The sequence below is a fragment of the Salvelinus alpinus genome, chromosome 3 (assembly GCF_045679555.1).
Source record: "Salvelinus alpinus chromosome 3, SLU_Salpinus.1, whole genome shotgun sequence".
Taxonomy (NCBI): Eukaryota; Metazoa; Chordata; class Actinopteri; order Salmoniformes; family Salmonidae; genus Salvelinus; species Salvelinus alpinus.
Window position 1 is genome coordinate 28,840,074 of NC_092088.1, and position 26,220 is coordinate 28,866,293.

Below are 26,220 nucleotides of genomic sequence, written 5' to 3' on the forward strand. Positions count from 1 at the left end.
TTACATTAAGTATTCAGACCCTTTACTCAGTACTTTGAGTACTTTTGACAGCGATTACAGCCTTGAGCCATCATGGGAATGATGCTACAAGCTTGGCACACCTGTATTTGTGGAGTTTCTCCCATTCTTCTCTGCAGATCCTCTCAAGCTCTGTCAGGTTGGATGGGGAGCATCGCTGCACAGCTATTTTCAGGTCTCTCCAGAGATGTTCGATAGGGTTCAAGTCCGGGCTCTGGCTGGGCCACTCAAGGACACTCAGAGACTTTTCCAAAAGCCACTCCTGCATTGTCTTGGCTGTGTGCTTAGGGTCATTGTCCTGTTGGAAGGTGAACCTTCGCCCCAGTCTGAGTTGCTGAGCTCTCTGGAGCAGGTTTTCATCAAGAATCTCTCTGTACTTTGCTCCATTGATCTTTCCCTCAATCCTGACTAGTCTCCCAGCCCCTGCCGCTCAAAAACATTCCCACAGCATGATGCTGCCACCACCATGCTTCACCATAGGGATGGTGCCAGGTTTCCTCCAGACGTGACGCTTGGAATTCAGGCCAAGGAGTTCAATCTTGGTTTCGTCAGACCAGCGAATCTTGTTTCTCATGGTCCAAGAGTCCTTTAGGTGCCTTTTGGCAAACTCCAAGCGGGCTGTCATGTGCCTTTTACTGAGGAGTGGCTTCAGTCTGGCCGCTCTACCATAAAGGCCTGATTGGTGGAATGCTGCAGAGTTGGTTGTCCTTCTGAAAGGTTCTCTCATCTCCACATAGGGACTCTGGAGCTCTGTCAGAGTGACCATCGGGTTCTTGGTCACCTCCTTGACCAAGGCCCTTCTCCCCCGATTGCTCAGTTTGGCCGGGCGGCCAGCTCTAGGATGAGTCTTGGTGGTTCCAAACTTTTTTCATTTAAGAATGATGGAGGCCACTGTGTTCTTGGGGACCTTCAATGCTGCAGAAATGGTTTGGTACCCTACCCCAGATCTGTGCCTCGACACAATTCTGTGTCAGAGCTCTACGGATAATTCCTTTGACCTCATGGCTTGGTTTTTGCTCTGACATGCACTGTCAACTGTGGGACCTTATATAGACAGGTGTAATGTGCAATCAATTGAATTTACAACAGGTTGACTCCAATCAAGTTGTAGAAACACACTTTGCCCGCTTTGAGGATAATACAGTGCCACCGACATGGCCAGCTACCAAGGACTGTGGGCTCTCCTTTTCCGTGGCCGACGTGAGTAAGACATTTAAACGTGTTAACCCTCGCAAGGCTGCCAGCCCAGACGGCATCCCTAGCCACGTCTTCAGAGCATGCGCAGACCAGCTAGCTGGTGTGTTTACGGACATATTCAATCTCTCCCTATACCAGTCTGCTGCCCCCACATGCTTCAAGATGGCCACCATTGTTCCTGTACCCAAGAATGCAAAGGTAACTGAACTAAGTGATTATCGCCCCATTGCACTCACTTCTGTCATCATGAAGTGCTTTGAGAGACTAGTCAAGGATCATATCACCTCCACCTTACCTGTCACCCTAGACCCACTTCAATTTACATACTGCCCCAATAGGTCCACAGACAATGCACACTGCCCTATCCCATCTGGACAAGAAGAATACCTATGTAAGAATGCTGCTCATTGTCTATAGCTCAGCATTCAACACCATAGTACCCTCCAAGCTCATCATTAAGCTTGAGGCCCTGGGTCTCAACCCCGCCCTGTGCAATTGGGTCCTGGACTTCCTGACGGGCCGCCCCCAGGTGGTGACGGTAGGAAACAACATCTCCACTTCGCTGATCCTCAACACTAGGGCCCCACAAGGGTGCGTGCTCAGCCCCCTCCTGTACTCCCTGTTCACCCATGACTGCGTGGCCATGCACGCCTCCAACTCAATCATCAAGTTTGTAGACGACACAACATTAGTAGGCTTGATTACCAACAACGACAAGACAGAGTACAGGGAGGAGCTGAGGATACTCGAAGTGTGGCATCAGGAAAACAACCTCTCACTCAACGTCAACAAAGCAAAGGAGACAATTGTGGACTTCAGGAAACAGCAGACCTCAGGAGGCTGAAGAAATTTGGCTTGTCACCTAAAACCCTCATAAACTTTTACAGATGCACAATTGAGAGCATCCCGTCGAGCTGTATCACTGCCCGGTACAGCAACTGCACTGCCCACAACCACAGGGCTTTCCAGAGGGTGGTGTGGTCTGCACAATGCATCACCGGGGGCAAACTACCTGCCCTCCAGGACACCTACAACACCCGATGTCACAGAAAGGCCAAAAGATAATCAAGGACAACAACCACCCAAGCCACTGCCTATTCACCCCGCTACCATCCAGTAGGCGAGGTCAATACAGGTGCATCAAAGCTGGGACCGAGTGACTGAAACAACTTTTATCTCAAGGCTATCAGACTGTTAAACAGCCATCACTAACACAGAGAGACTGCTGCATACATACAGACTTGAAATCATTGGCCACTTTAATAAATGGATCACTAGTTACTTTAATAATGCCACTTCAATAATGTTTACATATCTTGCATCACTCATCTCATATGTATATACTGTATTTTGCTTATGCTGCTCTGTCATTGCTCATCCATATATTTATATTTATATATTCTTATCCCATTCCTTTACTTAGATGTGTGTGTATTAGGTAGTTGATGTGGAATTGTTAGATTGCTGCACTATTGGAACTAGAAGTGTTTTGCTACAGTCGCAGTAACATCTGCTAACCATGTGTTTGTGACCAATAAAATGTGATTTGATGATTTATCAAGGATGATCAATGGAAACAGGATGCACCTGAGCTCAATTAAATAAGGTATTTCTGTTTCATTTTTTTTTTTTTTATGGGCAAAAATTGCTATAAACCTGTTTTTGCTTTTTCAATATGGGGTGTTGTGTGTAGATTGATAACGACATTTTTTTATTTAATCAATTTTAGAATAAGGCTGTAACGTAACAAAATGTGGGAAAAGGGAAGGGGTCTGAATACTTTCCGAATGTGCTGTATAATGTTCCATTCAAAATGTTGCTATGAAGCATTGCAAATCATTATGTTGAGTAAAACACTGAATATTTCAGAATTTGTGTCCTGGTGTCATCATTGTTTTTCTTAATATACTCAATGCAGCCTATGTGCCAGAATGTCTCTGCTTCTGCTTTAGAAAGCTAACTTGTCGTTAATGAAACACTGTCAAATCAAGCCAATCTTGAAAGCTTTCTTTATGCTCTTGAGCCAGCCAATATTAAGCTGGCAAGAGGGACTACAATGACTGCATTTAGACAGGCAGCCCAATTCTAATCTTTGTTTCACTAATTGGTATTTTTTGAATGATCAGATCAGCTCTAAAAAATAACTGATGTGAAAAGATCTTATGTGATTGGTCAAAAGACCAATTAGTGGAAAAAATATCAGAATTAGGCTTTCCGTCTAAACGCAGCCTATGTAGCTAGCATTGTTGAATGTAGAACCAGTCAGGTACCCAGTCTACCCAAAGAGTAGGCTTTGAATACAGTACATCCAACACAACAATAAAAGTGTAACGTTTTAATAATTTCTACATTTTAAACAGCAACATTTTATTAATCAACATTAAAAGAAGATAAAATACAACAACGTTATTTTCAATGTTTTCATCCTGTCAAGTTAAATGAACTGCTATTGATGATTGTACATCAATTGCAAAAAAAAAAATGTATTTACAACTAATGTTCTCTTTGCGAAATATCCAATGAAAGACTACCTGTAGCCATCTCCCATTCAAACCTGTGTGAGAATACTCGAATGGTTATAGAAAAAGACCGTTTAAAGGTAGACTCAGCAAAATGACGCTGCCATGAGCAGCACCAGAGATATTCAGATGAGCGAGATGCCATACTTCGCTTTCACACGGTCAAACACAGTATCTGCGCATGTGCACGGATTCGCTTCATGCTGTTCACAGCGTGGTAGACAAGAATCTCAAATATAAAATCTATTTGTTTAACACTTTTTTTGGTTACTACATGATCCCATATGTGTTATTTCGTAGTTTTGAGGTCTTGACTACTATTCTACCATGTAGAAAATAGTAAAAATAAAGAAAAACCCTTGAATGAGTGGGTGTGTCTAAACTTTTGACAGGTACTGTATATTTTCTTTGAAATACACTGATAGATCCAAAGAATTCAGATTCATATTTCTTCAATAGGTGTTTAATTGAAGTGAAAATAAGTGGTTTCTCTAATGGTGGGAAGAGTTATAAACTGTCTTGGTCAGGGGAGCCTTCGAGGACAGCGACACTGCATTACATGAATCATGGATCAATAGATTGCTTGATGAAGCCATCCATGTTGGTGCCCTTGTACCGGTGCGTGCCGGAGTCGTAGAACCCCCGTCTTTTGCTCTTGGACGCGACCTTGGCACATTTCTGTCTGTGTTTCTCCAGGCGGTCGGGATGAAAGCGCCAGCCGCAGATATCATACTCTTTCAGGTTGGAGTTGGCTGATTGCAGTTTTGAAACTGCAGTAAAGGTTTCAGAAACTGCAGTCGACTGTGGTATTTTGGGTGCAGTGATTGCAGAATAACTGCAGTGTACTGAAGTTGAACTACAATTATACTGCACTGTAACTGCAGTTACACTGCAAAATTACTGCAGTAAAAAAAAACGGTGTTATTTTGGATGCAGCATTTGCAGCTTGCTGCATTTATACTGCATTCTAACTACAGTTGTACTGCAGTTATACTGCACTCTGACTGCAATCTTTTTTCGTAAGGGATGGAGCAGCTCACAGAAGAATGACATCGGTAGCCGGTAGGTAGGAAAAGACATTCAACTTATATCTACCAGTAATTGCTAACTACGGCAACAATGGGTATGCAAACCAGGTATCAAAAAATGTTGGACTAATTTGCGACGTGCAATTCAGTCATCATGCGTTGTTTGCATGAACATTTCTAAAGGCTTCCCCCCAAAAAACATCCCAATGAAATGTTAACTGCAATCTAGGCCTACCTGATAGAATGATATAATGCTGATTTGTATCAATGGGGAGGGCATTTGCTTTGGTCAATTGAATTAAAGGGCAACTACACCCTCCATAAATATATTTTTGTTGATTTTTCCCAGACCTCAAATGGTCTGCTGATGTGGTTAAGCATTGTTGTGGACTTACAGCATAACATTTTTGAAAGTGAAAATCAGAAAAATCGATGGGAAAACAGGATTTTTCACAGGGCGACTTTCCTTCACACAGGACCCACTTCTACAGGCACCACTACACCACTGCATAGGGTCGATGGAAAGACAGCAGTCCATTCACTGACATAATAAGTAGGTCCTAATCATAAGAATACAAAAACACAACCATTAGGTTAAGCATTTCCGAGTCGAAATGTACAAATGTACAACAAAAGTGCAAAACACTTTTTCAGGTTTAGCACACTAAGTAACCCGTGATCTAAAGTTGAAATGCAACAACGTGTCACACACATAACTTATTTTCAAAGAGATGGCTACCAGCATACAAACAGCAATAAAAAACACAGTTCCACTACCTCTTGTTGAAAGTTATTCTTGAAAAGGGAGAAGCTAACAAATAAGCAACAACATCCTCTTCAATAACACCTGCTGCTGCCGCTGCAAACTAGCCTACAATAAAAGCTAGCTAGCGAGACCTTGGGAAAACTAAAGCTCGCTATTGCACAGTGACCTGTTGGCCTTCAAGAAAGGCAAAAGTTTCCATACATCTTTGTAAAAACGGTCCCACCCATTACAAGTCAATGTAATTGGTTGATTCCACTGTCACTCCAACATTTTGCCCTAATACAGTTGAATGGCAGATGCCTTCAATCAAGCTTCTGATGGCCTAGCCCTCGCCAGTGGCTGACTTAGCTAGCTAGATGTATCTCCTCAGAGTCCACCAAAGAAGAATCCTGAATGGATCTTTTTTTCTCTTCAGTGTTAACCCTTTCCTTTTGAACAAAAACTAAAGAGATTAAATCAGAACATAATTGAAAAGAATAATATAAATAATTGTTTGTATTATTTTATAAATCCTTAGCTTTTCTCTTAAAGCGTAGAAGGCCCTCATTGTTCCCCACTGTTTTTGGGTTAGTATTCTTTTTTAGACTGGCTCTATTTGAACTCTTGTTTTGGGGAGGATTTGACAAAATTACAATCATGGTCTTGAATTGGACTCGCATTTTTCAGGTCTCGGTCTTGACTCGGTCTCGTACCTCTCGTCCCCCTCCCGGTCTCATTCTTGACCTGGTCTTGCCCCCCTTTCGGTCTTGGCTTTGACTCTTGACTCTTTTCGCTCCAGTCTTGGTCTTGAATCGGTCTCGAACGCAACACTGTATATACCACTATTTCATAAAAATGAAAATCTCCACCATCCATTCCACCACTTTGCCCGTAATTGATACTACACCAGGATAGGACTCTTTCGTTCAGCACACTTTGTAACTCCTCTGCAGTATAACCTCGCACACCCAAGTACTTCTCTGCAGCTGCTACCACAACATCTATTTTCTGTGATTTACACTCTACTTCTACAGTACAGTTGATAACCATGGCAATGAATGAATGCTAAGAAGCCAACCTTACTGAAGCACAAATTCATATCACTCTGTATTGGCCTAGGCCTACTACTCACCCTCGACCCATCATCCTCTACTCTCTTCACTGCCTCAGCATACAACACCTTCTGTTCTAGTCTGACCCTGGCAACCTCAACCTGTCTCTCTTGCACCGGGGACTTGTGATCCCCAGCAACATGAGTACACACACAATTGACACACACAGTTTTTTCCACCGATTTTTCCCATTCATTTATCCCATGCCCTCCAGCACACTTCTCTCTCGGAATCTCCCTCCTACACACTGCTGCAACATGACCAAAAGTTTGGCATCTGAAACACCGTGTGGGTTCGGCACAAAAGCTTTCACAGGATAACTGACATATCCTAACATCACTTTATCAGGTAAAGACTGCTTCAAAACTCAAAATGACAGACAGTGTCTCTCAGTTTCACCAAGCTCGCCTCCGGGTCTGCGTCGCACCAAGCGGCGGGCATCACAGACATAGGGAATTTTCAGTTTGCTCCACCTCAACACGTAACGTCACCCCAATAATCACTCCTTTCAAAGGCGCCCTGCTCCCAATTGCAAGTCACAGCTCTTGTCCCTGGTCGCGTGATGTGAAGGGCCCGCTCCCTCTGGACAGAAGAAACACAGAAAATTCTCACAAGTCTACATTGAGCTACCTTCACCAATTTAACAGTACCCAACTTATTTTCTACCCAGCCTCAGACAAAACGCAGGGATCAACTTTTTCCAAAAATGTCACTCCCGCTGGGCCCGAGTCATCCTTTGCGTGACCATCGGGGGGAGGCATGGACTCTGAGGTATTCACCACACCTGCACCACAGGTAGTTCATCCTCATTCTCGTCAGGTAAAATTTCGGAGAAATCAGAGACAGCATAATACGCTTTGTACTTGGCGTCTTTTTTCCTCAACACACATCTTCCCACTGCACTCGGCTCTTCTCCTTCTTCCTTACTGTCCATAACCACGCTGTACCATCCGCTGTACTGCTTGCAGAACACACACCGATGGCCTTTCTCCAAAACCCATCTTCTGTTCCTTAGCCAAATGTACTCGTCTAGCAACAGTATCTCTGGCCGCTCCATGCTCCCAAAATGTGCCACAGTTGTCAGCCAGGTCTCCTCCTCGTCATCCATCCAAAAACTCCTAGCCTCTACCTCTTCTGAACCAGATTCAAAGTCACAATGGAGGAAACACGTGAACAGTTACCTCGATGTCATGTGATATCTGTCATTTTTAATACTATTCTTGGACTGGAGTCACATGACTTGGACTCGAGTCTGACTTTACCTGACCGTTTATTGCAACAATAACTACGTTTCCATCCACAATTTTAATGCGAGTAAAGTCATACCTTATAAAGAATTATCACGTCAGCTGTGATGAAAAGAGGTCGTTTCGGTACAATTTTATAAATGCCGAAAGATCATTTGTTCCTACGACATAGTGGGATATTTTTTGTCTGTAAAATGTATTAGCGAGAAATGGTGGTGGAAATGCCTTTATGTGCAAATATTGATAAAACAACCATCACATCGAAGTAAACTTGGAGTCAAGCGATGATATGGTGTGTGGTCCTCCCACTATGACTCGGGAAACCATGCAGTTTATTAGGCAACAGATTAAATAAGATATGATGAACTTCACAGGGTGGGGAAAGTGCAGGGTGATCCATATGCTCCTTTCCAATAAAATTGAGGGTCTTTTTCTGGTGACATGATGATCGATGCTTGACTGTCGTTTGACAAATAAAAATCCATAATATCCATAATAAATAAAAAAATCCATAATAATCACATCATGTAGTCTAGCCTAGCAGCACAGCCGACTTGTACTGTATCTGCAAGCTGTTAGCTAGAGCACATGTGCCTAGACCAGAGTAGGCACATTTGCTATTCAACGCAACAGTTTTTGTGACAAAACTCGGTAGAGTTGAAAATGCGATGGAAACACATAGAATTTTAGATTTTTATTCAGTACATGAAAACTTAAATGAAAAAGTGCTTTTTTTTGCGCTACGTCATCACACACAAATGTTTATCTGCAACAAGTCTATTGGGTGGAAACACACCACTGGTGAGAAAATGCATATTTTTGAATATTTGCATGATAATCTGTAGCCAATTGGATGGAAAGCTAGCTACTTAGACATTTCTGTTTCATTTTTGACAAGATATATTTTAATTTAGGCCTATCATTTATTACCCTCTGACTTGGTACGATGTTTATTGTGCACATGAACGTTCGTAAGACTCATGAGGTAGAATTTCTGTTTATTTAAAGCTGCAATATATAACTTTTTGGGTGACCTGACCAAATCCACATAGAAATTGAGTTATAGATATGTCATTCTCAATGAAACCATGTCTAAGAAGACCTAGATCTGTTCTATGTGCATTCCGTGCTTAAGTTTAGTTTTTTCACCTTTTACTTCTCAGTTTTGTACACCAGCTTCAAACAGCTGAAACTACAATCTTTTTGGTTATGGAAAAGGTTCTCATAGTGCCCAGAGGTGGTACTGAAAGCCGTCTTCCACTCATCTCCCTCTCGGATACGCACCAGGTTGTAAGCGCTCCTGAGATCTAGTTTGGTGAAGAAGCGCTCCTCGTGCATCGACTCTATCGCTGTGCCTATGAGCGGTAGCGGGTAACTATACCTCACAGTGATCTGATTCAGACCCCGATAGTCAATACACGGGCGCAGACCTCCCTCCTTCTTCTTCTCAAAAAAGAAACTCGAGGAGGCGGGTGAAGTGGAGGACCGAATGTAGCCCTGACGCAGGGATTCGGAGACATATGTTTCCATAGCCTCCATCTCCGCTTGTGAGAGGGGATACACGTGACTCCTGGGAAGTGCAGCGTCTACCAGGAGATCTATCGCACAATCGCCCCGTCGATGAGGTGGTAATTGAATCGCCTTCCTTTTGGAGAAGGTGAGAGCCAAATCGACATATTCAGGGGGAATGCGCCCGGTGGAGACCTGGTCTGGACTCTCCACCGTAGTAGCACCAACGGAAACCCCTAAACACCTACCTGAGCACTCTCGCGACCACCCCGTGAGAGCCCTCTGTGGCCAAGAAACAGTGGGGTTATGACATGCTAACCAGGGTAGGCCCAGCACCACGGGAAACGCAGGAGAGTCAATAAGGAAGAGACTAATTCTCTCCGTATGACCCCCCTGCATCACCATGCCCAAAGGCGCAGTGACCTCCCTAATTAACCCTGACCCTAATGGTCGACTATCTAAGGCGTAGACGGGGAAGGGCACATCCACGGAAACGATGGGGATCCCTAAACTATGGGCTAAAGCACTATCAATAAAATTCCCAGCAGCGCCTGAATCGACTAGCGCCTTATGCTGGGAATGCGGGGGAAACTCAGGGAACGTGACAAATACAAACATCTGTGCAACAGAGGACTCTGGGTGAGAATGGTGCCGCTCACCTGGGGTGACGCCAGAGCGCCCTGCCTGCTGCCTCGACTCCCAGAGGAACCAACCCGGCACCGACCGGCAGTGTGACCTCTGTGGCCACAGATGGTGCACGAGCGGGAACCCCCTCCGGTCTCCCTGCGCACCGCCCCTCCCAGCTCCATGGGTATCGGAAAGGGGGTGTGGGAGGGTGGAACTCCCAGACCCCGATCTGAACGTCCGCGAGTAGCCAGCAGGTTGTCCAGCCGGATGGACAGGTCCACCAGCTGGTCCAACGTGAGGGTGGTGTCTCTGCAGGCCAGCTCACGTCCTTGCACAGACTGCAGCGGTAATGGTCGATCAGGGCGCTGTTGTTCCATCCCGCGCCGGCAGCCAGGGTCCTAATCTCCAGGGCGAACTCCTGGGCGCTCCTCGTCTCCTGCCTCAGACGGTAGAGGCGCTCACCCGCCGCTCTACCCTCGGGCGGGTGGTCGAAGACTGCCCGGAAACGGCGGGTGAACTCCTCAAACTGGTTCAACGCCGCATCTCCCTCTCTCCACACGGCGTTGGCCCACTCCAGGGCTCTCCTGGTGAGGCACGAGACGAGGGCGGACACCCTCTCACGGCCCGATGGAGCCGGTTGAACGGTGGCCAGATAGAGGTCTAATTGTATTAAGAACCCCTGGCAGTTCGCAGCCCCCCCGTCATACTCCTGGGGCAAGGAGAGACGCATCCCACTGGGTTCAGGCGGGAAAGGGGCGCTCAGGGGAGACCCGGTTGTGCTGGTGGAGGCGCTGGAAGAACTCCCTGTCTCTCCCAGCGGTCCATTGTCCGGACAACGCGATCCATGGCAGTACCAAGATGGTGAAGTAGTACTGCATGCTCCTGGATGCGCTCCTCCACCTCAATGGCTGGGGTACCTTCTCCTGCTGACTCCATAGTTTGGGTCGGTGATTCTGTAATGGGTGCGTGCTGGTGGCAGGGAAGTCAGGCGCAGGAGAACGAACTTGGTATAAACGGAGTCGTTTAATAAGTGCTCACAAAACTCTGAAAACCAAAATATACAAAATAATAAAAGTGGGTACAAAACCCGTCGCGCACCAGAACATAACTTGCACATCACATACAAACAAACAATCACCGACAAGGACATGAGGGGAAACAGAGGGTTAAATACACAACATGTAATTGATGAGATTGGAACCAGGTGTGATGTAAAACAAGACAAAACCAATGGAAAATGAAAAATGGATCAGCGATGGCTAGAAGGTCGGTGACGTCGACCGCCGAACACCGCTCGAACAAGGAGAGGGGCCTACTTCGGCGGAAGTCGTGATAATGCCAAATGGCTGTGTGCTACACTAGTTAATTTAGCAGACAAGATTTGTTTATAATTCCGTGGCATTATTTTATAGTATGAAGAATACTATTGAACCAAGCTGACTAAAATATAAATATTTTCTCCAAACATTTGAGGGAGTCCCCTTATGCTATTCTGTGTTGAGCGATTAACAAAGATAGGTATTTAACTGTTTTTTAAATTTTTTATATATATTTAAAAATATATAAATTAGTATACAGTGGGGCAAAAAAGTTTTTAGTCAGCCACCAATTGTGCAAGTTCTCCCACTTAAAAAGATGAGAGAGGCCTGTAATTTTCATCATAGGTACACTTCAACTATGACAGACAAAATGAGAAAAAAAAATCCAGAAGATCACATTGTAGGATTTTTTATGAATTTATTTGCAAATTATGGTGGAAAATAAGTATTTGGTCAATAACAAAAGTTTCTCAAAACTTTGTTATATACCCTTTGTTGGCAATGACAGAGGTCTTCTGTAAGTCTTCACAAGGTTTTCACACACTGTTGCTGGTATTTTGGCCCATTCCTCCATGCAGATCTCCTCTAGAGCAGTGATGTTTTGGGGCTGTTGCTGGGCAACACGGACTTTCAACTCCCTCCAAAGATTTTCTATGGGGTTGAGATCTGGAGACTGGCTAGGCCACTCCAGGACCTTGAAATGCTTCTTACGAAGCCACTCCTTCGTTGCCCGGGCGGTGTGTTTGGGATCATTGTCATGCTGAAAGACCCAGCCACGTTTCATCTTCAATGCCCTTGCTGATGGAAGGAGGTTTTCACTCAAAATCTCACGATACATGGCCCCATTCATTCTTTCCTTTACACGGATCAGTCGTCCTGGTCCCTTTGCAGAAAAACAGCCCCAAAGCATGATGTTTCCACCCCCATGCTTCACAGTAGGTATGGTGTTCTTTGGATGCAACTCAGCATTCTTTGTCCTCCAAACACGACGAGTTGAGTTTTTACCAAAAAGTTATATTTAGGTTTCATCTGACCATATGACATTCTCCCAATCTTCTTCTGGATCATCCAAATGCTCTCTAGCAAACTTCAGACGGGCCTGGACATGTACTGGCTTAAGCAGGGGGACACGTCTGGCACTGCAGGATTTGAGTCCCTGGCGGCGTAGTGTGTTACTGATGGTAGGCTTTGTTACTTTGGTCCCAGCTCTCTGCAGGTCATTCACTAGGTCCCCCCGTGTGGTTCTGGGATGTTTGCTCACCGTTCTTGTGATCATTTTGACCCCACAGGGTGAGATCTTGCGTGGAGCCCCAGATCGAGGGAGATTATCAGTGGTCTTGTATGTCTTCCATTTCCTAATAATTGCTCCCACAGTTGATTTCTTCAAACCAAGCTGCTTACCTATTGCAGATTCAGTCTTCCCAGCCTGGTGCAGGTCTACAATTTTGTTTCTGGTGTCCTTTGACAGCTCTTTGGTCTTGGCCATAGTGGAGTTTGGAGTGTGACAGTTTGAGGTTGTGGACAGGTGTCTTTTATACTGATAACAAGTTCAAACAGGTGCCATTAATACAGGTAACGAGTGGAGGACAGAGGAGCCTCTTAAAGAAGAAGTTACAGGTCTGTGAGAGCCAGAAATCTTGCTTGTTTGTAGGTGACCAAATACTTATTTTCCACCATAATTTGCAAATAATAAATGGTTTTGTAACGGCTTTCCTCCATCTCTTCATCCGAAGAGGAGTAGCAAGGATTGGACCAAAGTGCAGCGCGGCTAGTGTTCAACATGTTTAATAAAGAACAAGTGAAACACTACAAACAACATACAAAATAACAAAATGTGCAAAAACCGAGACAGACCTATCTGGTGCAGACAATCACAGAGACAGGAAACAAACACCCACAAAATCCCAACACAAAACAAGCCTCCTATATATGATTCTCAATCAGGGACAACGATTACCATCTGCCTCTGATTGAGAACCATATTAGGCTGGACATAGAAACAGACAAACTAGACACACAACATAGAATTCCCACCCAGCTCACGTCCTGACCAACTAAACACATACAAAACAACAGAAAACAGGTCTGGGGCCTGTTGCACAAAACTAGGATAAGGGATTAAGCCAGGATATCTTGGTGATCCTGGCTCAATTGATCCGTAATCCGGTTGCACTAAAGATGGATAGGGGGCAGGAGGATATGTTATGGTATAAATTACCATGGAGATTTATTCTGTGGAGCTAGCCTGCTCCAGACCAGGCTAAATTCCAGGATCTATTTAATCTCATCCCTAATGTCAGTCAGCAGTCACCACAAATGGAAACCAATAGTTATTTCACTGCTCACTATACATTGTTATCACATATAACTAGACCCACTGTTATTATTTAAACGTTTGTGATCATTAATTTCAATGATTTTGGATAAAAAATGATTTTTAGATGATGTTGCTATCATTAGATAATTTACAGTTTCCCATAGACTATAAGGCTATATATAAAATGATAGAATATTAGGGCCACAGAGGGGAAAAAAACACAAGTCATAATATTGTAACCAGTTGTTTTAAAGGAGGACAGTTGTTAAAATGACAGATGTGGGGCATTTCGTGAAATTGTACTTCAGTATGGTTTCATAAACAAAGACATGCTGATGTGCCAGAATATTAAGTATCACATTGTCATAAGTATCAAAACTGTAAAAACAATATGTAGCTTTTCTGCAGAAAGAACCAGCCTCATAAATTTATGACTTTATCCTTTTTCTTCAGTGTGGCCCTAGTACTCTGTCATATAAACAAATACACATTCCATATGAATATAAAAACACAATGTGTAACATTATGTTCCTTTATTGAATAAGGACAAAACAAAGCAGGTAAACCATCAGCTCCTTTCGAAACTGAAGTCACAGTGACTCTACAAGATGGAAAGCACAGAATCCAAGCATATTATACAAAATGATACATACACATTCAAAGGTCTGTATATAACACACCCTGCATGTCTGCACACTAAAATAAATGCAGGACAAATCCATACACATCAACTGAACAGACAAATGAATGGATGCAGTAGCCTCCCTGCAGCCTTGTATTACACACAGTATAACGCACAAACATCATAAGAGGCCAAATTCGTCAAAAAACGAACCCAAAAAAAACCAAATTCCTCTGCCACCGCAGGACATATTTAACCAAAATTGAAAGCACACATACTAACTAAAATAATTCAACACATATTGGTCCCTCAGCAGCCGACCACTGTCGTCATCAGGGAAGATTGCCGGATTGTCCCAGTCCATGGCTGGTGGCACTCTGGGGGCCCTCTCCTTCCTCAGGCAGGCCACATTGTGGAGGACAGCACAAGCCACAGTAATATCACATGCCCTAACAGGGCTGACCCTTAATTTGTGAAGGCAGTGAAAGCGTGCCTTCAGGAGGCCAAAGGTCATTTCAACTCTGGCCCTGGTCCTGGCATGGGCATGGTTGTAGGCCTGCTGTGCTTCCTGGGGGTCTGTGAAAGGTGTCAGGAGAAAAGGCTGGCAGCCATACCCCCTGTCTCCCAGCAACACACCAGAGAATTCACCTGTCAACACAAAATCTCATCATTACTACCTCATAAACACAGTGATATTCTTGACACAGCCATGATGGTTATAAATAGGGGTTGTGTGGCTTACCTTGTGATAGGCACTGATAGATTTCAGAGGCCCGAAAGATTCTGGAGTCATGGACTGAGCCAGGCCATTTTGCCACAACATTGCTGATCACACAGTCAGCATTGCAGACCATCTGAAATCATAAGATGAGGAATATTACACCAATCAATGCACATCACTGGCAATGCAGAGTGTTCGTCAATGGACAATATCAAAAAGTTATGTTCACCTGAACATTAATGCTGTGAAAGGATTTCCTATTCACAAAATCGGCCTCATGGGCACCTGAGGGGGCTTTTATCCTTATGTGTGTGCAGTCCACTGCACCAATGACATTGGGGAAACCTGTCACACAAAGTAATGAGTATCCTACTATGTGTTAACAGTTGTCCTGTAATTTGTAGATCCTCTTACCTGCAATCCTATAGAACTCCTCTTTGATGTCACAGAGTCTTCTGTGGCCAGGGAAGGAGATGAAGACATCTGCTAATGCTTTGATAGCCAGACACACACTCCTTATTGTGCGGCAAATTGTGGCCTTGTTCAGCTGTTCTGCATCCCCCACTGAGTACAGGAAGGCTCCACTAGCAAAAAAGCGCAAGGCCACACAAACCATTTGCTCCACACTCAGTGCATGGCTCCGTGCAGTGCGGTGCTTAATCCTGGGACCCAGTAGTCTGCATAGATACCTGATGCCATCTGCAGAAAACCTGTATCTTTCATATAGATGGTCATCAGGGAAGGCCAGTGGGTCCAACCGGTCCCTGAAGACCCTTTCTCGCCTGAAGGCTCTCCTCAGCACAAGTGCTTCTTCATCCACCACATCTCGCACGAATGGGCATGCCATTGTCAGAGCAGAAAGGAACACACAATTTTGGGCCTTCATATAGGCTAGTGGCCACACCTGGTGCTGGGGGGGTGGGCAAAAGAGGGCGATGCCTTATAACGATGACTTGGTTGTACTGATTGCTGGGAAAATAAAAAAAACCTTAGAAAGATGCCACCGTCCTGTGTGCTCACAATAAGAGCTCATATGTCATGGCTCACTTGACTTTACGAGAATATACCAAATTTTTATTTTGAGCTGTGTCATCTTCTTGGAGCTGGGGGAGGAAAGAAAAATAATGATTAATACATTTGTGTTACAGTTAGCATACAGTGTACATTGAAGGCATATCTCACCTCCCTCTCAAGTTTTTTTATTTCAAGGTCCAGTTTCCTAATTGTCCTCTTTTTTATTTCGGACTCCAGTGCAAGATTTTCCATCTTTTTCTTCTTGTACTGAATGTCTATGTCTGCCAGTTCTATTTGGCACCGGAGGTGGTTGCCATACAACTTTCTGATAGCTTGTGAGCTCTGTGAACACAATACAATTAGCGCAGCTGGAATTTGGCAGGATGTGGTGTCCTTTTATTAATACGCACTATGTTGCCAGGCTGGTTTTCCCACTGTATAGCATCTGGGTCCTGTAAAAGAAATTAGATTTTTTGATTTTGATGAGGACTCCTCACCATTGTAGAGTAAATAGTACTTTCACAGTCTTAACATGATACCTCATGCCTTCTGGAATCCAGAGAGATGGTCTCCTCCTCATCATCGTCTCCATCATGTGCTGTTGCTGCTGCACTGGGGCCTTCACCCTATCACATTTAATCGGATTCATATTGAAGCTAGTAGACAAGACATGCCAGGCCTACAGTATGCCTTTGATGGAGTACTCACTGGATCAGCATCGTCTGGTGCTTGTGCTGGTGGCTCTAACAGGAACACAGTGCTGCCAGACACTGCAAGGCAATAGGTAAACCAAAGTCAGACAGTCCAAATTGATTCAATATGAATGTGGTTGTATCCCATGTAGAGATGGAAGGACATACCTTGAATGAAGCGGGTGGCATCTTGGGAGGAACCTATGCTCGTCTCTTTCCCCCCAGGGATCCCCTCTAAGACGGGCCTGCCTTTATTTAGCTCCAAGGCCATGTCCTCTGCTGGGGTAAGGTCAGCCTTTGGTGACCCACCACCCGTGCCTTGTCTGTGGGTATTCTTTTTCACTGCTAAAACAGTACAGACAATGTGTGAGCAGGCACCTTCTGGGTACAATATATGCTTGTGCTTTGTTAAATATTAGTCAGGGACCATACCATTCTGCAGAATGTTCTTGTATTTGATTTTGACCTGCTGCCATGTCCGTTTTTGGCCCGTTCATGTTTAATCTACACACACACACACACACACACACATTTAATGGAGTCACACTGCAAAAAATTAGTTGGTATTTTTATCTTGTTTTCAGTAAAAATATCAAAAAATTTAACATAGCTTTATACAGTGTGATGGAGTTACTTTACACAATTTCACTCATATCTGCAGTGCATTTCAATTAAAAATTTAACCGTTTCATAATTACAGTACAACTGCATTTTTGGAGATGTGAATTAAATATTTGAATTGTAATTGTGATGTTTCAGCGGAGCGGTGAGTGTGTAATTGTGCACTATTTACGCATTCAGGCGGTCTGCAATACTTTGCCACGCTTTTTCTCTTTGCTTTATCACTGTGGCGGTGTTGCCTTTCTTCTTAATTATATCTTTTACCTCCTCGTATGCCTCCATGAGGATTTGTGCTTCCGACGGGGAAAAGTACGCGGCTCTAGTTGCCATGGTAAATCAGTTAATCTGTGATCTGTGGCGGGGTCTATTTGAGTGAGCCGTGAGCGCGCACCTATCCAGGATTGGTTTCACCTGGCTTAATGAATCCGTGTCTGCTCATCCTGGCTTGGTCTTTGTGCAACCAATTAAGCCTGGACGCACATGTTTTGGCTTCATTGAGCTCAGCTGAGTCATTTATCCCGGATGTCTTAATTCTACTTTTGTGCAACAGGCCCCAGGAACGTGACAGGTTTAACCATAATATTTGTTGTAATATTTGTTTGTCTTTTCTGGTGGATTAAACAGAAATTGAAACAGCTTTCTATGGGTTGTTTTAAATACAGCAATATTTTGGAGATTATTTCATTTTCAAATAACCGAAAGTGAGACGTTGTAATCTGAATATTGGGACTGAGGCTATTCTGCCCTTGAGTTGCGTTCCCATGCAAAACTAGACAGATAGCTAACAACTAAATCTTCAATAAAACTCCCAAGGCGTGACTTTTCTTGAATGAATATATTGAAAACGTTTATGTTGTAAAACTGCAAAACACAGAAAAGAATATACTTTAGTATTCAATTCACACCAACATACTGTAGCTGTACATTATACATTTGAAGTTGCATGAATACAAAGCACGTACTACGGTACCATGCATCTGGCATGATGCCAAACCATATAGCTAATTGCTTTCTCATATGGTAATTGACTAACTCCTTTCATTACTCTAATAATGTACAACCATCTATGTAGAATAACAAGGCATATTACACTAGAAACAGTAACAAAAATACAGTATTGTATATTTTACAAATCGTTTGCATGACGCACGAGCAAAGTAATACAGCTAACATCATACATGAAAGGCATTGCAATTTGTGAGTAAATGCAACCAACCAACATTGATATGTAAGAAACTCTATCAATAACAAGATTATCATCATTAGCTAAATGCTTGAATCGAACTTACAAACAAATATTTTCCAAGGCTGAAGCGTGACAAGAAATAACTACACTGAAAGACCTGCACTGTAGCGTTGTTTTTAGCTGCTTCTATGCGTGCAGAACGAATTCTCTACTTCCTGTTTGCGTACATTCTAAGTACCAGAAAGCTCCACTAGGGGGCAAATAACACCATGGAACACAATGAAAATCCATCTTAACCATTGTAATAAAATAATCTGTTAACAGGATGGCAGCACACTCCCCGCCTGGTATAATGAAATTGTGCCACTATGAAATAAAACATATCAAGAAACAAATAATGTCCTTTCTATTTTTATCTTTTGTCTCTAGGATGCTTCAGAAAGAAGAACAACAATCTCTGAGATTGGTCTCAGAAACACCTTAGCAGCTCCTTGCTTGACAATTTTTAGTTCTACTTTCCTAACCTTTTTGTCAGTACTGGGAAAGGTTTTTTGAGTGTACTTTGTTTTGGGAACTCTTTTCCTTTTTCAAGGCATTTGAATTCTTCTCTGAAGGCTTCATGTTGCACACAGTGAATGATTGCTGTTTTGGCTTGTGACAACTCACTTGTACCGCATGGTTTATTACAGTCATGCCAGCCTCTGCAGCTGGTGTTGTCCGCACCTTCATGGAAGGATCTGGCAACATGAATGAGTCGTGCTGTGGCTCGATTGAGAGCTTTCCAGCTTGAGAACCTCTCAAAGCGATGAGAGCCGAGTTGAGCTCCAGAAACCTTAGAGGCGAAGACAGTGACGTCTGGTCGAATCTCTGCGTCTGCGTGAGGCTCTACAAGGTCAAAATTTATGTTCTCAGGCTCACTTGAGTTTGTTTGGGTCAGGAAAGGTGGACCTGAGAACCAACTGGTGTACTTTAAGAGCGCAGCAAATATAGGCCTGGTTGCATGGTCTGCTGGATTGCTGTCAGTGTTTACATAACACCACTGATCTGGATGGGTAGACTTCCTGATGCGAGTTACCCTATTGGCAACATACACATAGAATCTTTTGGTGACATTGTGGATGTAACCGAGAACTATCTTACTGTCTGTGTAGAACTTGGCCACATTTACATCAATGTCAATTTCGTCTCTGATCAGTTCATACATCTCAACAGCTAGCAAAGCCGCACACAGTTCTAGGCGTGGGATAGTGTGGGCCGGACGAGGGGCCAATTTTGATTTCCCCATGACAAATCCAACATGGCATTGACCTTCCGAGTCAATAACTCTCAGGTAGGCTACCGCTCCTATGGCTACTGTAGAGGCATCCGAGAAGATGTGTAGCTCTCTTCTTTGAGTGGTAGACAAGGAGACTGGGATGTAGGTCCGCTGAATATACATATGTTCCAACTCCATCAAAGAATCCTTCCACATTTTCCATTTCTCTTCTTTTTCTGGGGGAAGAGGGGCATCCCACTCACTCTGATCAGAAGAGAGTTCTCTGATTAAGGCTTTACCTTGCATTGTTATTGGAGCCACGAACCCAAGGGGGTCATAAAGACTATTCACTGTGGACAGGATGCCTCTCCGCGTAAAAGGCTTCTCATTGTGGGACACCTGGAATGAGAAGCTGTCTGTTTCCAGGTTCCAGGAAAGTCCCAGACTCCGTTGAAAGGGGAGAGGATCCACTCCTAGGTCCAGATCTTTTAAGTCTTTTGCACGGTCCTCCATAGGGAAGGCTTCCATAACTGTTTTGCTATTGGATGCAATCTTGTGTAGTTTCATGTTGGACTCCGCCAACATTGCTTGTGTTTTTCTTAGAATGTTGATAGCTTCTTCTGTTGTAGCTACTGATGTCAGCCCATCATCGACGTAGAAGTTCCTCACTACATATTGCTTGGGTTCTGATCCGTGTTCCTTCTCACCCTGTAGCGCTGCTCGTCTCATGCAGTAGATGGCTACGGCTGGTGAAGGGCTGTTCCCAAATACATGGACTTTCATCCTGTACTCAGTTATGTTTCTATCTGGATTGTTGTCTTCATACCAGAGAAACCTTAAGTAATCTCTGTGATCCTCACGTACACCAAAACAGTAAAACATTTGTTGCACATCTGCTGTTAGTGCAATGCAATCCTTGCGGAAGCGCATTAGGACACCCAAGAGTGTGTTGTTTAAGTCTGGACCACTGAGCAGAACATCGTTAAGTGACACGCCTTGACACTTAGCACTGGAGTCAAATACTACTCTTATTTGTTCAGGCTTTTGTGGATGGTAAACACCAAATATGGGTAGATACCAACATTCTTTGTCTCCCTCTAGTGGCGGTGAAGGTTCGGCTTGGTCGTTATCCAGCATCTTTTGCATGAAGTCAATAAAATGACGCTTCATGTCAGGCTTTTTGTCTAAAGTCCTGCGAAGTGATGTGAGACGGTTTATGGCCTGCTCCCTGTTATTAGGAAGGCGACGTCGAGTGGGGCGAAAGGGTAGTGGAGCCACCCAGTTGTTTCCATCATCCTGGAAAACCTGTTAGTCCATAATGTCCAAAAAGGCTTTGTCCTCCACTGATGGTGCTGGTTTATCATCGTCTTGTGTTTTGTCGAACACGGAACATCCCAGGTTGTCTGTGTTCACAGTTGTGCTTGGATCTCTCGAGGGCATTGTAGAGGGAGAGATGTGTTTCTGAGCTACGCTGTTGTAGTTCTCTTTTACCTGGATGATGTCAGGGCAAGGGCTCAGATAGGATGTGCGACCATTTTGAAGTATGTTTGTCCTGAACACGTTAACATTGGCTGGTCGGTGAGCCGTTCCCAGACAGACCTCACCCACGATGACCCACCCGAGGTCGAGTCGCTGTGCATAAGGAGTGTCGTGGGGCCCATTGATTTGCTCTCGTACCTTGTGTACCCTTAAGATGTCTCGTCCTAAGAGCAGGAGGATGGGAGCGTCTGGGTCCACAGCTGGAATTTTGTCCATAACTGGTTGCAGATGGGGATGATGATACGCAATGTCGGGGGAGGGAATCTCCGTCCTATCGTCTGGCATCATATCACACTCTATCAGAGTAGGGAGAGATAGCTGCATGTGTCCGTCTATAGACTCCACCATGAAGTTGACGGCTCTCCTGCCTGAAGTCTCTGTTACCCCAGAACAGGTCTTCATGGTGTATGGAGCAGAGTTGTCATTGATGTTGAAGAGATTGAAAAACTCTGTCTTGGCCAGAGATTTGTTACTCTGTTCATCAAGCACTACATACATTTTGACAGCTTTCTCTCTTTTCCCAGCCGGATAAGCTTTAACTAGGCATATTTTTGAACATGATCTTGGATTAACTGCCTCACCACAGATCTCCGTACACTTTGAGGTGACAGATAGAAGAGCATCGTCACCTTGCTCCCCGCCATGCTCTTTCTCTGCTGTAGCAGTGTCTGTATTTGAAGGGGCTGGGCCTGGATGCAGAGCAGCAAGATGTCTGTCGCTGTCGCACTCAGAGCACTTGATTGACACCTTACAGTCTTTAGCTCTGTGCTGAGTTGACCCACAACATCGGAAACAAATTCCATTCTCTTTGAGATATGATTTGCGCTCATCTAGAGTTTTGTATCTAAACCCACGACACTTTTTAAGAGGATGAGGTTTGTTATGTATCGGGCAGTGATGGTCGGGGTTTTCAATCTTTGTCTTACTGGGTTTGGTTTGGTGGTCTGAGGGCTCGGATGACACATCGGTTTTGTATACAGTCACAGGTGTCTTGCTGCTGTACCTGGCAGGTTTCTCACTTTTCATAGACACCTGGTTAGTTGAGGTGTAGAGGGTGAAACTGGGGTCGTTTCTAGTTTTCGCCTGGTTCCTGATGAATCTCGAGAAGAACGAGAATGGTGGGAATGCTACCCGATAGTCCTCCTTGTATTTGGATCCCTGTGCAATCCATTTTTCTTGTAAACTGAATGGAAGTTTCTCTACAATAGGGTTTACCCCCCGAGATGTGTCCAGATAAGCGAGGCCTGGAAGGTACCCTTCTACTTTAGCACACTCCAGTTCGAGAAGAATGTCACCTAGTTCTCTTAGTTTGTGATTGTCTTTGTTAGCCAGTTTTGGAAAATCATCAATTTTCTTCAACAGTGCATTCTCGATCACTTCAGGTGTACCATAGCACTCTTCTAGTCGTTGCCAGACCATGTTAAGCCCTGCTGTTGCGTTGAAAATATGGACAGATCTAATTCTGTTTGCTTGCTCAGACGACTCTGCCCCTAGCCACTTGGTAATTAGATCTAACTCTTCCCTGGCTGATAAATTCAAGTCTCTGATTGCATTGAGAAAGGATGCTTTCCATGCCCAATAATTTTCAGGGCGATCATCAAACTTCAGGAGTCCGGAACTCACCATCTCACGGCGTAGGAGGTACTTGATGAGGTCTGGTGCCACTTGTGACTCAGGGACGCTTTGTGTGTGTGACTGGAAGTGGGCTTGTTTTCCATTTACACCATGCTGCTGTTCATTTATTTTGAACGGAGAGTCTCTGCTCATGTTCTGTTGTTTGCTACTTTCTGGATTATGGTATGTAGCTGGGTCAACACTAAGCTCTTGTTTCTCCACTTCAAATGGAAGTTCAGCAAAGTAGGGCCTAGCATGTTGTTGCACATACTCACAGGTACGCTGGACTGGACTTAAGGGCTGTGTCCCTGTGTCTAGTTCTTTGCGAAGCTCTCTGCGTTCTGATTCTACAGCTTCTTCAAAGGCTGCAGCTTCAGCCAATGCAGCAGCAGCTGTTCTCTCAAATTGGAGAACATATAAACTTGCCTCGAGGTCAGCCTTTTGTTTCATCACAGAAGCTTCCTTCTCAGCATAGGAGACTTGTGCACGCGCTGCGTCTGCTCTGGCGCGTGCTTTGATGGCTGCAGAACTCACCGTTGAGGATCTGCTTGACTGTTTTCATGACCTTGATCTTGTAGATTGAGACTTGGTCCCAATGTGCTGAAGAGGCTCCTCCATCTCTCTCTGTCGAACTCCTGGCTCTGGTTGTTGTACCGTAGACTGCTGGTCTTCCACAGGAACAGAGGCTTTGTTGGCTGATGAATGTAGAAACAAACCACCGTGTGTGGTTATTCTTGAGCTTGAGCCCGCCGTGATGATGTTTTTTTACTATTCTGCCCTTGAGTTGCGTTCCCATGCAAAACTAGACAGATAGCTAACAACTAAATCTTCAATAAAACTCCCAAGGCGTGACTTTTCTTGAATGAATATATTGAAAACGTTTATGTTGTAAAACTGCAAAACACAGAAAAGAATATACTTTAGTATTCAATTCACACCAACATACTGTAGCTGTACATTATACATTTGAAGTTGCATGAATACAAAGCACGTGCTACGGTACCATGCATCTGGCATGATGCCAAACCATATAGCTAATTGCTTTCTCATATGGTAATTGACTAACTCCTTTCATTACTCTAATAATGTACAACCATCTATGTAGAATAACAAGGCATATTACACTAGAAACAGTAACAAAAATACAGTATTGTATATTTTACAAATCGTTTGCATGACGCACGAGCAAAGTAATACAGCTAACATCATACATGAAAGGCATTGCAATTTGTGAGTAAATGCAACCAACCAACATTGATATGTAAGAAACTCTATCAATAACAAGATTATCATCATTAGCTAAATGCTTGAATCGAACTTACAAACAAATATTTTCCAAGGCTGAAGCGTGACAAGAAATAACTACACTGAAAGACCTGCACTGTAGCGTTGTTTTTAGCTGCTTCTATGCGTGCAGAACGAATTCTCTACTTCCTGTTTGCGTACATTCTAAGTACCAGAAAGCTCCACTAGGGGGCAAATAACACCATGGAACACAATGAAAATCCATCTTAACCATTGTAATAAAATAATCTGTTAACAGGATGGCAGAACAGAGGCTATTTTTTTAACACAGGGTGAGCGATTTTTACTAATATGCTGGAGAACCAGTTTGGATTTAAGTGTAACTTTTGTATGAACGGGAGTTAGCATTTACTTCTTCTAAACCTGAAAAAGTATAAATGTTGTGCTGCGAAAACGGCCAAATATATCCAAATCGGACTTAAGTAACCACATTGTGGGCCTGTTACAATACATAAATCATGATGGATTTGAGGAATATCCCATTTGTTAGATCAGATTTGTTGACTGTGCGCCAATCTGCTCAATGGAATGGTCTGCCTTCCATTTACTCCTATACCGCATCTATTGTTTTTGTTTTATTATTATTCTTTTTTTATTCAAAATACAGATCAACAATTTACATTCTTACATCAAAACATGACATCAAAACAGAACGCAGGTATTAATGAGAAAATACTGGAACAAACCAAAAATATTTAAAAAATAAAAAATTCTAGTGCAATTGTAATCACTCTGAAAAAATCTTATTATAATTATGTAGGAAAATGTTATTCTTGTTATTGTTCACTAGGGATAATGTTTTAATTAAATATTTAAATTCAATCAACATTTTTTTTTAATTCTATAGTATCCAAATTTGTGGCTATTGATATCGGCATTTTCTGTGAAAAAGGTGAGAATCTGTCTCACTTGTTCTTTGAATGTAAATTTGTGTCAGAATTTTGGGAAAACCTTGCAAAATACGTATTTACCAAACTATGTTTTTGACATGAAAGATATATGTTACTATTGCAATGATAACAAGACCACTGAAATTATTGTGATTTTTTTTATTCTTGTTGCCAAATACTTCATACACAAACAAAAAAAACGCATCTATTGTGGCTCACATTGTTGTGCTGTGGTGATGTCACAATAGCTCAGAACTGCCAAGAGTTGATTTCACTATCTGATGTAATTATCATTTTGGTTTATATGATAAAAAGCTGGTGGTTTAATTATAATACACCATATTTTGGGTTATTTTAAGTCTGCAAATTACCCCCTAAAAGTTTGTAAGATATGTTATAACCTGTTACATAGCAAAGAAATCTCTTTGACTTCATCATTTTGAGGTTTATATGATACAAAAAGCTTGTTTATTAAAGTACACCATATATTAAAATCAGTTTATGGGCAAATTACCCTCTCAAATTATGTAAAATATCCACACACAAAAATCCCCTAAATCAACTGTTATTTTTGCCTCTCATCTCGATGCTACTGTATACTATTGTGTATAATAGTTAATCTTTTTATATTTTGCCAGTCAATCAATCAAATTGTTATCACTGTAATGTTCATCAATCGAAAGGTTATCATTGTAATACATTGTTCCTTGAATCTCTTTAGAAGAATGTGGAGTGTACAATGTCTGATCCTGTCTTCTGTGTCTGTAGATCCGCAGCCGCAGCCAGCCATCCCTCAGACCTACAGCTCCCAGCCGGATCCTGTGTCTGTTCCCTCTGCTGCTGCTGTACCACCACCTAGTGGAGGGGTAAGGAATAACAGAGCAGTACATCACCGCATGATGTCATACAGTATAGTCCACTGTTCTTTGTCTTCCTCTCTGTGTGCTCTGAGCAGCAATGGTAGGGGCGTTTTTACGATTTTTTTTGTAGTGGTGATTTTTTAAACTCTGTAGTGTGTGTGTGTGTGTGCACGTGTTTGTAGAGGTAACACCCACACAATTCTGTAGCCCTATGTTGATGAATGTGTGTGGTGTGCATGCATGGATATACAGTATGTCCCCAT

The 26,220-nt window shown here is 43.3% G+C and overlaps 2 protein-coding genes across 9 annotated transcripts in view; one reads left to right on the forward strand and one right to left on the reverse strand.

Moving 5' to 3' along the window:
- LOC139570514 (LIM and SH3 domain protein 1-like) overlaps positions 1-26,220 on the forward strand; it is a 49,524-nt gene that overhangs the window by 21,435 nt on the left and 1,869 nt on the right. Inside the window, exon 6 of the mRNA XM_071392442.1 lies at positions 25,866-25,963. Coding sequence (XP_071248543.1) covers positions 25,866-25,963 — 98 coding nt within the window. The remainder of the gene's footprint in view (positions 1-25,865; positions 25,964-26,220) is intronic.
- LOC139570512 (putative nuclease HARBI1) lies at positions 14,157-21,178 on the reverse strand. 8 transcript variants are annotated; one of them, XR_011674090.1, is made up of 9 exons: positions 17,120-17,870; positions 16,856-17,032; positions 16,704-16,765; positions 16,535-16,621; positions 16,406-16,447; positions 16,164-16,337; positions 15,396-16,084; positions 15,003-15,114; positions 14,157-14,908 (listed from the first exon to the last, which is right to left on the reverse strand). XR_011674090.1 is itself a non-coding variant. In XM_071392439.1 (8 exons), the coding sequence occupies exons 5-8, from the start codon at positions 15,865-15,867 to the stop codon at positions 14,538-14,540; spliced, it is 1,071 nt and encodes a 356-aa protein (XP_071248540.1). In that variant the 5' UTR covers positions 15,868-16,084; positions 16,164-16,447; positions 16,535-16,621; positions 16,704-16,765; positions 16,856-21,178; the 3' UTR covers positions 14,157-14,537. The 8 variants fall into 7 exon arrangements, 2 of the variants coding, with proteins under 2 accessions (XP_071248540.1, XP_071248541.1); XR_011674088.1 differs by adding an exon at positions 15,211-15,326 and having other exon boundaries at positions 16,164-16,447; positions 16,856-21,178; XR_011674087.1 differs by having other exon boundaries at positions 16,164-16,447; positions 16,856-17,029; positions 17,120-21,178.